Raw genomic sequence first — 15,000 nt, 5'->3', positions numbered from 1 at the left:
AATTTTTGCTTCTCAATTTTATATAAAACCTTTTTTAGTTAGTTCTTATTACTCTTTACCCCGGTACATAATCCATTCCTTTATAAACATTTTTTTCTAATTAATCTGTATTGACCATCATTAATTAATGTTAATCAATATTTTTAAAAAACATTGTATTTGACAGAATAAACCTGATGATGGAACGTACCTAGTTCAGAAACGTCGTATTAAACATCTTCAAAAAACAAATTGTTTTTTATTATTGGATTTACTGTTCGGAAAAGAAACAATCAGTATGTATATATATATATATATGAGTGAGTTCTTGAGGGCGATACATCAAACAAAGAAAAGCCAAAGATTTATAAAATAATCTTTATTTCACATATTTTATAAATCTTTGGCTTTTCTTTGTTTGATGTATCGCCCTCAAGAACTCACTCATATATTTCAACATCAAAATTAACTACTAAATCATATATATATATATATATATATATATATATATGTATATATGTATATGTATATATATGTATATATGCGTAGGTTTATATGAGTGTACTTATGTATTTTTGCCTATATTTTTTAATTATTTATTTAATTCTAGTCTCTATTACCTTTCCTATCTCTTATATTTTGTTTGTTGTTAAGTGTTGCTGTTTGTTAATTTTTCTCTTATTTTATAGTTACTATACCAATCCACATATATTATAATTACCTAGATATACTAATTTTCATACTGTTTTTAGATCCACTGATGATGACATTAAATTGAATGTCGAAACGTTTGGAATTAAAGATTATTTTATAAACCTTTGCCTTTTCTTTGTTTGATGTATCGCCCTCAAGAACTCACTCATATATTTCAACATCAAAATTAACTACTAAATCATATATATATATATATATATATATATATATATATATATGTATATATATATAATATAGAATTTTATGATATGAGTGGAACGAATATTAAATGTTTGATATGAACAAAACAGCACTCAGATGTTTTTAACACATTTAACACATTTAATTTTTAACTTTATTTTATAATTACAAACGTTTCGAGACCATGGTGTACCTCATCATCAGTGTAATTTCAATAACAGTTACTTATTACTAAACATTCTTTAATATTTTATTTAAAACTATATTTTGACTTTTTAATATAAAACATCAACTATGATTTGATGTCTGATAATTTGATGTGCATACGTCTAATGATTATTTTTGATTTCAAAATGGCATTTTTTTTTTACTTTTGATACTACATCTCCGAAACCGCTAGACCTGCCTTTAAAATTTAATAAGTTCTTCGTCTTATCAATACTAGTAAAATGTTTTTGGAATTATCAAAATCGGACGCTACGTTCTCTTGATAACTGTGTTACCGTTTTTAGCACTTTTTGCCTCGTATCTTCGGAACGGCTAAATCTGTTTGTGCAAAAACTAATCAGCACGCCTCCTTATTAATAGGAATTGAATGTTTTTTGAATAATTGAAATCGGTTGAACCGTGTTCCCGAAATCGTCGACGAAAATTTGTATCCGCACACACACACATACATCCATTTTTTCTAAGGTATGCCAAAATGTTCAGAAACCTCTGAAACGTAAAGATATATAAAATTTTTCATTTTTGATTTTTTTGCGATTACTACCATAACATACCATACGGAAAGTTAAAAATGGTTGTACCTCTCTTAATTTTTTCAACAATTTAATTTTTAAATACTCGACTGATATAATCAGACTACAATTTAATATGCGATATTATGTAAAAATATGCGTAAAAACTAATTTTATTTTTTATTTTCAATATCATTTCAAAAATGTTGGGTTATTTCCAACTAGCTGTAAGTGGAATTCTGTCTTAAGGCAATTAGGGCATCGTGCCTTAAGGCAAATTGCTGGAACTTCCCGTACCAAAAATTATTATTTTTTTTTAAAAACGATTAACATTTTTGAAAAAAATTTACTTCAAAAAAATTAGATTTTTGAAAAACTATAAATTTGATAAAAAATTACTATTTTTTGAAAAAAAAAATTAGTTGAAAAAAAAATTGTTTTTTGAAAGAAATTTTTTTTTTTGAAAACAAAAAATTTTTTTGAAAACAAAAATGTTTTCTTCATTTTGACATATTTTGGAAATTCTGAACTCTTTTTCAATGCAATCGTACTGCTTGAACTGCATAGAGACGAAATGTCACAGCGCAAGTGCCGCGCCGCCGCCTAACGCATAAGCATTGGTACGGAACCCATAGAAATGTGAAAAAAAATTATACTTATTGTTAAAATCTCTATAAAATATCTGATAATTTGATATGCATATGTCTAATGATCATTTTTAACCGCCGAATAGCATTTTTTTTTACTTTTTTCATTAGATCTCCGAAACCGCTAGACCTGCCTTCATGAAAATTTGATCAATTCTTCATCTTGTCAATACTAGCTGTAAGTGGAATTCTGTCTTAAGGCAATTAAGGCATCGTGCCTTAAGGCAAATTGCTGGAACTTCCCGTACCAAAAATTATTATTTTTTTAAAAACGATTAACATTTTTGAAAAAAATTTACTTCGAAAAAATAAGATTTTTGACAATTAGACAAAAAATTACTTTTTTTTTGAAAAAAAATTTTTTTTTAATTTTTTTTTTTTTTTGATAAAAAATGTTTTCTTTATACATATTTTGAAAGATCTCAACTTTTTTTTCAAAGCAATCGTACTGTTTTAACTGCATAAAGACGAAATATCAAACCGCATAAGCGCCGCGTCGACGTCTAACGCGTAAACATTGGTACGGAACCCATAGGAATGTAAACCAAAATTATACTTATTGTTAAAATCTCTATAAAATATCTGAAAATTTGATGTGCATATGTCTAATGATCATTTTTGACCGCCAAATGGCATTTTTTTACTTTTTTCATTAGATCTCCGAAACCGCTAGACCTGCCTTTATGAAAATTTGATCTGTTCTTCACCTTGTCAATACAAGTAAAATGTTGAATTATTAAAATCGGACGCTTCGTTCTCTTAAAAACTGAGTTACCGTTTTCGGCACTTTTTGCCCCGTATCTTCGGAACGGCTAGACCTGACTGCGCCAAAAACTAATCAGCACGTCTCCTTATCAATACGAATCGAATGTTTTTTGAATTATTCAAATCGCTTGATCGGTGTTCCCGAAATCGTCGACGAAAATTTGTATCCGCACATACATACACACACGCACACACACACACACACACACACACATACATACATTTTTTCTAAGGTATGCCAAAATATTCAGAAACCTTTGAAACGTCGAAAAATGCGAAAATTTTCATTTTCGTTTTTTTTGCGATTACTATAACTTGCCCTACGGGAAGTTAAAAATAGTATTGTTAGTTAAATTTGTAAAATCGATCCAGCTGTTTTTGAGAAAACGCCGACGAAATGTCAAAAATCGGCTCATATATACACACAGATACATTTTCCAAAGTTGGGTACAATCGATTTACAATGACTTAAAACGTTGAAAATATAAAATTAGCAATTCGGACTTTTTTGCTAAAACATAAACTTCTTCTTCGGGAACAAAGCTTTACCCATCATTTACGTTTTTGGAGACGCAACCTTTTCGACAGATATAGAAAAAATGTATATACCCCGATCACCAAATACAAAATGGCTGCCATTATTAATTTAATATTTTTGTTACATCATTTTCAAATAATTAATTCGTTTTACTCTTAAATTTTTCATAAAGACGTTATACTTCTTAATATTACAATAAACGAAAAGATTTACCTGACTAGCGTCTAATCTGGCGTGGAGGCAAATTTTTCTTCAAGTTTAACGAAAGCAAATATTGGATATTAACGATCCTGGCTTTTATTTTATGCAACAGTGCCAAAAACAAAAGAGCAACTATTATTATTTGTGAAAAAAAAAAGATTTTATAGTGCCATCTGTCGAGGATTTGAAAACAATATAAACGTTATAAAGTTAAAAATACGTCAATTACAAAAATAACAAATTCATTATTAGCACTTATTAAGCATCATAGAAGCTCTAATGTCAAACGCTTTCATAATATATTGTAATTTGGATAATCAATCAATGTTTCTAAATTGTAATTTACAACTTAACTGCTTTCATATGCAAGTCAGACCCATAATCTCAGAAACAGTTCAGATATAACTGATTATTATCTATAAATTATAGTTAACATATGTATTACTCGCTGTTTTTAATTAAAAAGTTTTCAAAATCGTTATTCTCAAAAAGCAGTTGTGTAATGACTAAAATCACTATTAGCTTTGTATATATCAATACTACGTAAATAAAATCTTTTTATTACCTGATTATAGCTGCCTGCATGATTTTAATTTATTATTAACTTTTTCCGGGGTAGGTTTTATTACTGATTCAACTAAACTTGAATGAAAAAGATGTTTACGTTCGTATGATTTCCTTTTCCATATTGGGAAAGCCCATAGAATGCCAATTTCTTGCAAAGGTTAGGTGTCAAAACATAGCCAAGATGATAAAATGTCAATTGAACACTTTAAAGCTGTCAAATGTCAAATATTATATCTCCAATTTAGTTAATATATTTCTAAGTAATTTTAAGTAAGCTTATTTAAAACATTTAATATTATTTATAAATCAATGGATTTTTGATAGCTGTGAGCGCCATCTATGAATGGTGTTATAAATACACACTTTTGCATGGTAGTTGTGTGTCTATACATTCGAAGTACAGAAGTCAGAAATACTTCAAGTCAAATGTAAATGTCCGTGATGTTGTGAGTTTATGTTTATTGTTTTTTTCGAAATGTAATACATGTTGTACACGCAAATAAATATTGTAGGTAATATTTTACCAAGTGTCCAATAAATTTTTATCTCATCAATATAGTGTATGATGGATTTAATATGATCACAAAGTTGGAAGTGGTTTGAGCTGGGTGTTATAGACAGATCTGGAGAGAAAACTTCCAAGATGGAATTAAACGCACTGCCTTACGATGTCGAAGTTAAAAAGGAAATTGGTGAAACAAATAGGGATTCAATTGACACACAGGTTCAAAGATGTTCTACAAATGTATCAAGTGCATATATGTCAGATATTATTTATAACAGATGGATTTACTTTCTAGAATGCTGATTTTGTTGAACCAAGTTCCAAAGAATCACAGGCTCTAATGCAATGTGTATGGTGCCTTTTAAACTTAAGGTCAAATGACAATCCTAAATTATTGGAATGTTTACACGCTGCTTGTGATCAATGTTTGACACAGAAGTTGGCAGAGAGCGTATTGCCAAACGCAAATGGTAATGTTTATAAAACTGATTATTGAAATCAATACATCTTTCAGGATTTATTTGCCATTTAATCTAATGCTGATTCAACACTTAATGGGCAGATCCCATAGATTTATGTTGTTTTTTTCTGATCTCCTGGACTGGCCACGTACATCTACGTTTTTGCATAAAAGTATTATTCATAGTACAATCTATTCGTTGCTCTTATGGCAAGTATTGATTTTAAGAAATAATTCTAAACTAGTGGTGTATGGCATCGTGCCTTGAGGCAAATTGCTGGAACTTTCCGTACCATAACGAAATGTTTGAAGAATATTAAATCGTTTCAAAAAGATTATTATAAATTCTGTAATATCGTCTATTATTTATAAGAATTATATAAACTGAATTGCAAAGTTAAAATTATTCACTCAAAGTATATATGTGAGCTTTAGAACTTTAACCAGAATTAAAATTGAAATCTAAATTATTTTCGATATTCAAAAAAAAAAAAAAAAAAATTTGAAAATAAATTTGAATGAGATTTTTTTTTTCCAAAAGCAATTATTTCGTTAACACAAGCAGAAAGTTTTTTGAATCATTCAAATCAGATACTTATTTCTCTCAAAAACTGCCATTTTTTGTACATGTAGCTCTGTATCTTTTAAATGGCTGGACCTGCTTTTGCTAAAAACTAATCACCGCTTCTCCCAATCATTACAAATTGAATGTTTTTTAGATCATTCAAATCCGATGCTCTGTTCTCTCGAAAACTTGATTTTTATTTTCTGTTGGACCTACCTTTTCCAAAAATTAATCAGCACGTATCCTTATCAATATGAATCGAATGTTTTTTGAATTATTCAATTCGGTTGATCAGTGTTTTCAAAATCGTCGACGAAAATTTGTATCTGAACACACACACACATACATTGATTTTTTTTCTAAGGTATGCCAAAAACATAAAGATTTTACCTGAAAAATGCCCTGAAACTAGGTTAGGCAAAAGGTTAGACAAAAAGATTCAACCTGTTTAAATTCTGTTAAGTGTTAATATGTTTATTTACCTTGCTAGTGTTTACAAACATATATCTAAATCAAAAAATTTAAATTTCAAATACTATTAATAAAATTATGATATTAAATAATAATTGATTTTCGACATCTTATTTAGCTTTTTCTTAATTTGCAAATTATATCACTAATTTATAATTGCCAACAAGTAGAATATGTCTTTATTATCCATTGTAGTGCAACCTCATACAGTGTCATGTGCTTTGTGCAATATGCCTAGCATGTTGGGACAGATTATAGATAATCGTTTCATCACGGAATTAACTGATGAACCACCCATTCCTACTGAAGAAAGTGATATTAAATGCAGCAGTTGCACAGAGGATGCTCTGGCATCAAATTGGTGTGAAGAATGTGCAGAATATATTTGTGTTAATTGCGTGCTGGCACATCAAAGGTAATTTTTAATTGCTATATCTTTAGATGTATGTATATACCATATAACACGGTAGTTACATTCTGAAAACCTACCGTGTTATGCAAATACATATTATTCGGGACAAAAGTTTAGTACAAAAAGAGGGGTTAAGTTTCAAGTAATTAAAAAAAACTAGTTGGTATTGGTATTTTGCCTTGAGGCAAGTTACATGAACTTCTTGATATGTGCAAATAATGGACTTAATCAATAAAAAATAAATTAATTTATGAGTGATTAGTAGCATTTCGAGTAGATTTATTACACATCATTGAAAACGAAAAAACACGTTAACTCGTAGCATTTTCTAAAAGCAAATTTGCAAAAAACAATAATTTTTATAATTGAACCAGTTCCTGTAGGACTTTAATGATTTAGTTTGTTCATTAAGACCAAGTACTCTATCGTTATACCAAGTAAATCGTCTAATTTTAACAAACGTCAAAAAACTACTCATTTTCTCAATCCATCAAATGTCTTTTAAATTTTCGGTTTAGCCGTTTTTGAGAAAACGTCGATTTACGGCAAAAAATCTGTTCACATACACACACACACATACTTTTTCCAAATTTGGTTTCATTCGATTCAGAATGGCTAGAAACTTCGAGAAAACATAAAATTAGCAAACCGGATTTTTTGATGAAAACAAACTTCTCCTTCGGGAAGTTAAAAACATGCTATGTATTTTAATTTAATAATAAATATTATTATATTTATTAAATTTCCTTAAGATGTAGTAATGTTAAGGGGCCAATTCTGCGGTAATTCAGCCGATAACATAGTTGTTATGCCAATGCTATGTTATGTTCATTTCTTGGTAGTAAAAATTGTGAAAATGTCTATTTAATTGCTGTACGATCAGGTGATCTACACATAAAACGGTATGTTATAAATGTGCATCACAAAGATGCAGTTATCATAACATTTTTTCTGGGTTTGTTTATATGTAAAATATGTCTGATCGCACAGCAAAGAAATAGCGTTTTTAGTTTTTACTACCAAGAAAGAAGGATAACATAGCGTTACCATAACAACGCTGTTATCGACTGTGTTACCGCAGAATTGGACCATAAATGAATTATATCATTTTTTGTCATAACTAACAAACAAGTTCTTTCCAAGCCGATCATTTTTTGGAAAGATACTCTCATTCTCTGAGCATTTTTTTATACTATCTACATTTTCATGCGGTATTTTTTGCAAAAAAAATTATATTTGCGATTGCTTGCTTCTCGTGAAAAGAAATTTACATATTTATTTATTAATACAAAGCACATGCAAACCTACTTTTATTAAAATTTTGTGCTCATTTTATTTAAACGATTTTTGTTTGAAAAGTGACTAACAGTCCAGATGAGCCTAGACCTTTTTTTTGATGGAACGTATGAGCTTGAATAAACAATGTCAAATGAGTTATTTATTGATCTATTGTATGGAGGTTTTACTATTTTTATATTAGATAAAGATTGTTTTTTATAGGTTTTACTATATTTTTCATTTTATTAGGGTATTGCTCAATACTAAAACAGTGTTATAGCAAACCCGTTTTTTAAAAGTACTGTGTTGTGTTATAAGGGAGATGGACTCAATTGTCAAACCATGTTATAGCGAATCCGTGTTATAGAAGTAACGTTTTATATGGGGTTTACTTGTAAGTGTAAAATTTTTCATTGTTGAATAATGGTGGTGATCTCAGGACAAAGTAATGTGTTTTGGTTTAAAACAAGTGTATGAGATGATAAATGCTTCTTACAACAGTATGGTTCTGAGATTCTAAGCTTATTTTAAGAGGTATGGCTCTTGACAAAAATGACAAAGCTGAGCTGATTTTTTAACGTGTTTTATATTGATCACCATTACTATAATTAAAATTTGTTAATTATTATTAGTTGGAAAACTATTGAACCGCCATCATATATTGATCACCATTATTTGTTATTTTTTTACTCATATAAGATATGTTATATGCTTGCAAAAGTGCAAGTTTATGTTGTTCATAGAACTGAATGGGTTTGAAAAAGCACAGTGAAAATAAACGAGTTTTGCAGGACTATTATTGTATCCTATACAGTTAAAGTATGCGCATATATTACTGTAAAATATTAGCTTTGCTAAGTTTCATTTTTATATAGGTTCAGAAGACACATTTATATATAATTTGATTATTTTAGATTGAAAATAACAAAGGAACATACTATAAAACCTAAAGATAGTGTGAATTCATCTAACCACAAATCTGGGGCCAATCAAAATTCACCAAAGCTTTATTGCACCATGCATCCTCAGGTAAAATCAACCTAATTAAAAAATGATTATACATCTATTAAGAATAGTTGTTTATCTATTTATAATTATTTGTATATGTTTAGGAGATTCTGTCCCTATTTTGTGAAACCTGTGATAAGTTAACTTGCCGTGATTGCCAACTAACAGGCCACAGGGATCATAAATATAAATTTAGCCATGAAATTGCGGATGAAGCTCGTAATTTTATTCATAGCTTATTAGAAGAAGTCAGGTATGCATTATATAAATGACTTCAATTATTTATGTTTTAATTACTTATTTATTGTTTTATTCAGCTATAAAAGGGTTTTGCTAGCAAGTGCTATGAAAGTAATAGATGAACGACAGTCACTGATAACAGATAAGAGGAAATGTATTGTGCAAGAAATTGCTCAAATGGTTATCAGGTATCATAAATATATTATAGTTTTTAATCATTAGTTGATACTGAAATTATTCAATGTATTAAATTTATAGTTCAGTCATTTAGTAGTTTTACCTTAACAGTTTTCCGAGAGTTTTGAAAATTGGTGATTTTATAGATTTTGATGTGATCTTTACGAATTTCAACTTTGCCACCTCGAATTTTTGCCGCTGCCGCCGCTATATTGGAAAAATTGCGTCAAAAATCAGTTTTTCAACGATATCTCCTTTCTGACTCATGTTACATTAAAATATCTATATACAAAATTAAACTAGACAAAATTTTCTATAATTTATTCAATAACGTTTTTTTCTGTACCGTCAATAGTTTTAGCGTACGTGCGCCGCAAAGTTTCTGCTGCTCGCGCCACCATCGGATATTTAGCCGCTCTTTGCGCTTGAACGCATTCTCTCTAATAAATATATAATTTCAATAATGAATTAAGCTTTTCTGCTCAGGTCTGGCCTAGAAATAACATAAATTAATCATTTTTGTTTTTCATTTTTATTTTTGCTGATGATTGAACATTTTAAATCATACAATTTAATGCATTTTTTTCTTTTTTTTTTGGCAATATTTATATAAATTTGGGATTATTAAACTATGAAAATATTGAATGAACTCAAATTGGAACTGTATATAGGAATAATCTTTGGCGATAATCGTTCTAATAACTCGATTGCAACGGATAGATTACTGCGTATTGTATATAAGATTATATTATCTTCTAATAACAACACACAACGCCAATTATCTGTATTTCTACATCTAAATATGTATAATATGTTTAGAATAGGGTTTATACAAAAACCGACATTTCAGAAAACTGGTTTTCGAATTTTAATTTTACTAAAAAAAACGTTTTTAACCGGTTTTCGAATTTTATATAGAAAATAAATTTTTGCTCGAACATTCTGTAATTTATCCACAAATTTAATGTAATTTAGAGCAGTATTTGACTGAATTTATTTATTGTTCAATTTTATAGATAGTAAACAAATTCATTTTAATTTTAATTAGTAGAACTAAAAAATTATAGTTTATCTTGATTAAATAAATTTGAAAATAATTATTCGTATTTATCATTTTCACATATAAGAATGAAATTATTTTTATGGTAGTGAAAAGAAAGTTTTCAAATAAATAAAAATAATACATTTCTAAATAAAAAAAATCATTAAATTAAAAAAAATATATATATATATAGTAGATACATTTTGATACATACTTTTTAATATCAATTTTAGTTTTAAAAATGATTAAGCTAAACTCGGATATTGTCTGTTCCGAGTAATTTTAATTAACTAATTTTAAACATTCTAATTGTTTTTTTGTTTAATAAAATACGATTCCAAAAAACTGAGAACATTTATCGAATTTCTACATAGACGTGTCCTTTGTTTACGAATCAAAATTTCCTGGAATAGAAAATACTCTCATACTTGCGACCAAATTAATTGTTTTTAATGTCTGATATGATAATTCCAAATTTTTTGTTCTTTAATTTGTAGCTTCTAAGGTTTAAAACTCTTATTTTTTAAGTTTGAGTAGAGGAAGTTACTTCTTCAAGAAGAAGTCACACTGATTTAAATTAATATATACACTGGTATAAAAATCTAAATTAATATATACTATTTCTGGGAATCATTGCAGACTGATAAGATATCAAATGCTATAGAAATGATATGATTTCAAGAATCAAAATGCTTTTATCTATCTTTTATATTTGGCTATATTTGTCATTTCCATTTATACAGTGAAAACCGACTTTTTTCACTAAAAAACCGATTTTGAAAACCGACAAACCGTAGTTCAGAATCAATCAAGTATTTTTTCTAGACGTCAGTATATTTTTATCGTTCCGTATGCTAGTTTACTTGCATTTTTTGTAAATCAAGTGCTCAAAGAAAGAACAATAAAGGTAAACTTTTAGAAGGACTGAGGTCAATAGTCAAATCAATCAATCAAATCAATAGTCAAAACTATTCTTACAAACAATTTCATATTTGCATTAAATTACACATTTAATGGTTTAAAATGTTCAATCATCAGCAAAAATAAAAATGAAAAACAAAAATGATTAATTTATGTTATTTCTAGGCCAGACCTGAGCAGAAAAGCTTAATTCATTATTGAAATTATATATTTATTAGAGAGAATGCGTTCAAGCGCAAAGAGCGGCTAAATATCCGATGGTGGCGCGAGCAGCAGAAACTTTGCGGCGCACGTACGCTAAAACTATTGACGGTACAGAAAAAAACGTTATTGAATAAATTATAGAAAATTTTGTCTAGTTTAATTTTGTATATAGATATTTTAATGTAACATGAGTCAGAAAGGAGATATCGTTGAAAAACTGATTTTTGACGCAATTTTTCCAATATAGCGGCGGCAGCGGCAAAAATTCGAGGTGGCAAAGTTGAAATTCGTAAAGATCACATCAAAATCTATAAAATCACCAATTTTCAAAACTCTCGGAAAACTTTCTAGGCAACAGCATTTTTTTGTACCAAATGACTGGGCTATTAATAATTAAAAAGATTTATTATATTCTAAATATTCATGTACTTATCTTTTTCCTAGTAGTTAATTAGGGAGTTATTAGCATTGTTTTAAGTTATTAGCTATTTTCTTTTCATTTTTTGAATAATTTTAAACTCTTTTCAATGACTTCACATTTTTATCAGGTTGACAAATGCTATAAATACAAGAGGAAAACAATTAGTAATGAAGCTAAATGAGGTATGCGAGTTAAAACAAAAAACTTTGAGTGAAAAAAAATTAGCATTAGAACAATTATCACAACAGACAGATCATTGTATAGATTTTGTCAATGGGGCATTGGATAAGGTACATATATTTTAATTTTTGTATACTTGAATTTATGTTTTTTTATAATTTAATTTATTGGAATTATAGTGTAGTGATAGTGCAGTTCTGTTCAGTAAACGCATTGTGACTAATCATTTACAACGCATTAAGTGCAGAAGAGCCGATATTCCAAATCCTGAAATTCCTGTAAGGATACATCTTGCTTTAGAAAAAGTTCCAGATTTAATAAAAGGTATATTTACACTACTAAATTTTTATAGTAACATGTTATATGTGTTTGATAACTACTCACTAAATCTTTTTAAATGTTTTAACAGCGGAATTTTATGTATGTAAATAATAACACACATCTATTGTTATTTTAGTTATTTCATCTATTGCAACAATCGTAGTTGATGGAAAAACATATTGTTCATCCGCCCCATCACAGCAACAAGTTCTACCTCAGCAAAATTTGAATTCAATGCAATCACAAACAAATTGTAATCAAAATCAATCTCAACAAAGCGGACTTTTGAGACCAATGGGCACACCATCACCCTCATCTCAACAACAATACCGGGTTGGAATGCATAACATGCCTCCTCAACAACAGCAGTATATGCCACCAGCATATTCATCCATTCCAAATTTGAATCAACAATCACATCATCAGATGAATTCATCAGTGATAGGTGAGTTTGTTTTTTTTATGTAGTTTGTGTAATCAATTCAAAGCTAATTAGCGAACTTATTTGATTTATGAAAGTCATACCACAATAAGCGATTGTACAAAATATTGTCAAATCAGATTGGCTAAATATGTATTGTAAAATATGGCAATTTTTATTTGAATTTTTGTTTTGCACCTACGAAATAATAAGCTCGTGATGATTGATTTTAGAGCAGAGATATTCTTTCATATTATTCTTTTAATATAAGTACTTTTTGAATAGTTTCTTGTTTCTTATTATTAATATTTCAATCTAAGTTTCATTGATCACTTTTTAAATGCGTTTTACATTTTATTATGGCAGCACCACAACATAGACAAATACTTCCGATGGGAATGATCCGAAGACAATCTCCAAGCTTACTTCGACATCCAACTAATATTGTACGCAATCAGCAAGTCAGCTCCTCCACGCATCCTCAAAATATAGGTATTTAAAAATTATTAAACAAATATTATTCTCTTTTCTATACATCTTGTAATACTTTTTTTTTGTATCATTGAACTAAAGCGTATAAATTAACATTAGAATAGAAGCATAGAAATTTATTTGAAGTTATTTCTTGTTTTTTAATGTTTAATTTAATGTTATTTTTGACTACATCAAACTTAAGTTTATTATTTGCGATTAGCATACATTCTTACTAAGCAATCAATGTAACATATTTAAGAAATCTGCTTCATTTCATTTGCTTTAATTATTTTGAAAAAATCATAAATTTGTTATTTTAAATTGCATAATGCCATAAACACTTTCAGATTTACATAATAAGATAGATAACTGATTGACTATGTATTATAAAACACTTTTGCAAGGATCAGAGTATACATATTTAATTTCATTCATTAATATCTGTATGATTAATTTATTCTACAATGAGGATAATTGCTTTTCATGAATTTATTTAAAATATATTCAAAAATAGTTAAATCTTGTAGAAAATATGATAATAATATTCAGTTTTCATAAACTTTAAACGTGTTGTGAATAAAATGATATTTTGTGCAAAAAGTCCTTTTTTCTGTTATATTGTACACAAGTTTTTATGGAACAATACTGACGAAAGGGGAACTAAATTTAATCAGATTCATATTTTGCTATTATTGCAATATTTGAAATATTTTTCATTCGCAAATGATCTAATCTATGATATATGAACAGTTACATTTTGTGCTACAAGATTTCTGTTGAGTGGTTCATGAATTGCAATAGATATCTGTTAAAATTGTTATAAAATTAATCACAATTTAGATGTAAGCCTTAGAGGTTTATTAAATACTCCAGTGCAACAAATGCAAGTGCAAAATCCAGCTGCTCTTCACTGTCCAGATTACAATGCCATAAGAACTCCATCCAACTCTGTTTCGATGTATGCATCAAGACCTACATCATTTTCAGGTAAAACTTACTAATTCTTATTAAAGACATAGTGGCAGTTTATTAATTTTTATTCTTACTTTTTATGCAGGGGTAGTTATTCTACACCAAATTTGTATACTGGGAAAAATTACAATCGAACGATTAATACAAATCCTATCAGAACTGTATCACAGGTAAAACATTTTGACTTAACCACTGATATGTTATTGCATTGTAATAGTTCTAAATTTTTCAATTCAAATTGCAGTCTTATATTCCACCATATCAGTCTCAGCAGCCCATGCATATGCCAAATCAACATCTGCAGCAAATGTCACAGCTTCCATCCATGAAACCGGCCAGGACCTGCTCCTCACAAATGGCATATTCCTCAAAATGCTAACAGTATTAATGGTAAATAAATTAAATCATTTTATATAATTAATATAGTATTATTTATATATTATGTTATATCTATTATTTAGTAGGCATTTTATGATAGTGTTTATATGGATGAATACATTTAAAATGATTTTAATTATAAGGAAATTTAATTTAATAATAATTTTTTATTTTGAAAAGAATTTAGATTGTTTTAAATTTGTTTGAACTAGGCAAACT

General features: G+C 28.3%; 1 protein-coding gene across 1 annotated transcript; it reads left to right on the top strand.

Moving 5' to 3' along the window:
• The first annotated feature begins 4,780 nt into the window (after window positions 1-4,780).
• Window positions 4,781-14,432, top strand: LOC113375985 (E3 ubiquitin-protein ligase TRIM33-like). Its single transcript, XM_026615923.1, has 11 exons — window positions 4,781-5,055; window positions 5,132-5,306; window positions 6,528-6,747; window positions 8,937-9,051; window positions 9,135-9,283; window positions 9,348-9,458; window positions 12,163-12,325; window positions 12,395-12,539; window positions 12,673-12,981; window positions 13,324-13,449; window positions 14,272-14,432. The coding sequence occupies exons 1-11, from the start codon at window positions 4,975-4,977 to the stop codon at window positions 14,430-14,432; spliced, it is 1,755 nt and encodes a 584-aa protein (XP_026471708.1). The 5' UTR covers window positions 4,781-4,974.
• The last annotated feature ends 568 nt before the right edge of the window (window positions 14,433-15,000 follow it).

The sequence above is a fragment of the Ctenocephalides felis genome, unplaced genomic scaffold (assembly GCF_003426905.1).
Source record: "Ctenocephalides felis isolate EL2017-DRISC unplaced genomic scaffold, ASM342690v1 CF-g0.4_SCAFFOLD_01886, whole genome shotgun sequence".
Taxonomy (NCBI): domain Eukaryota; kingdom Metazoa; phylum Arthropoda; class Insecta; order Siphonaptera; family Pulicidae; genus Ctenocephalides; species Ctenocephalides felis.
The sequence above is the reverse complement of the archived record's forward strand: the minus strand, read 5'-3'. Positions and strand labels throughout refer to the sequence as shown.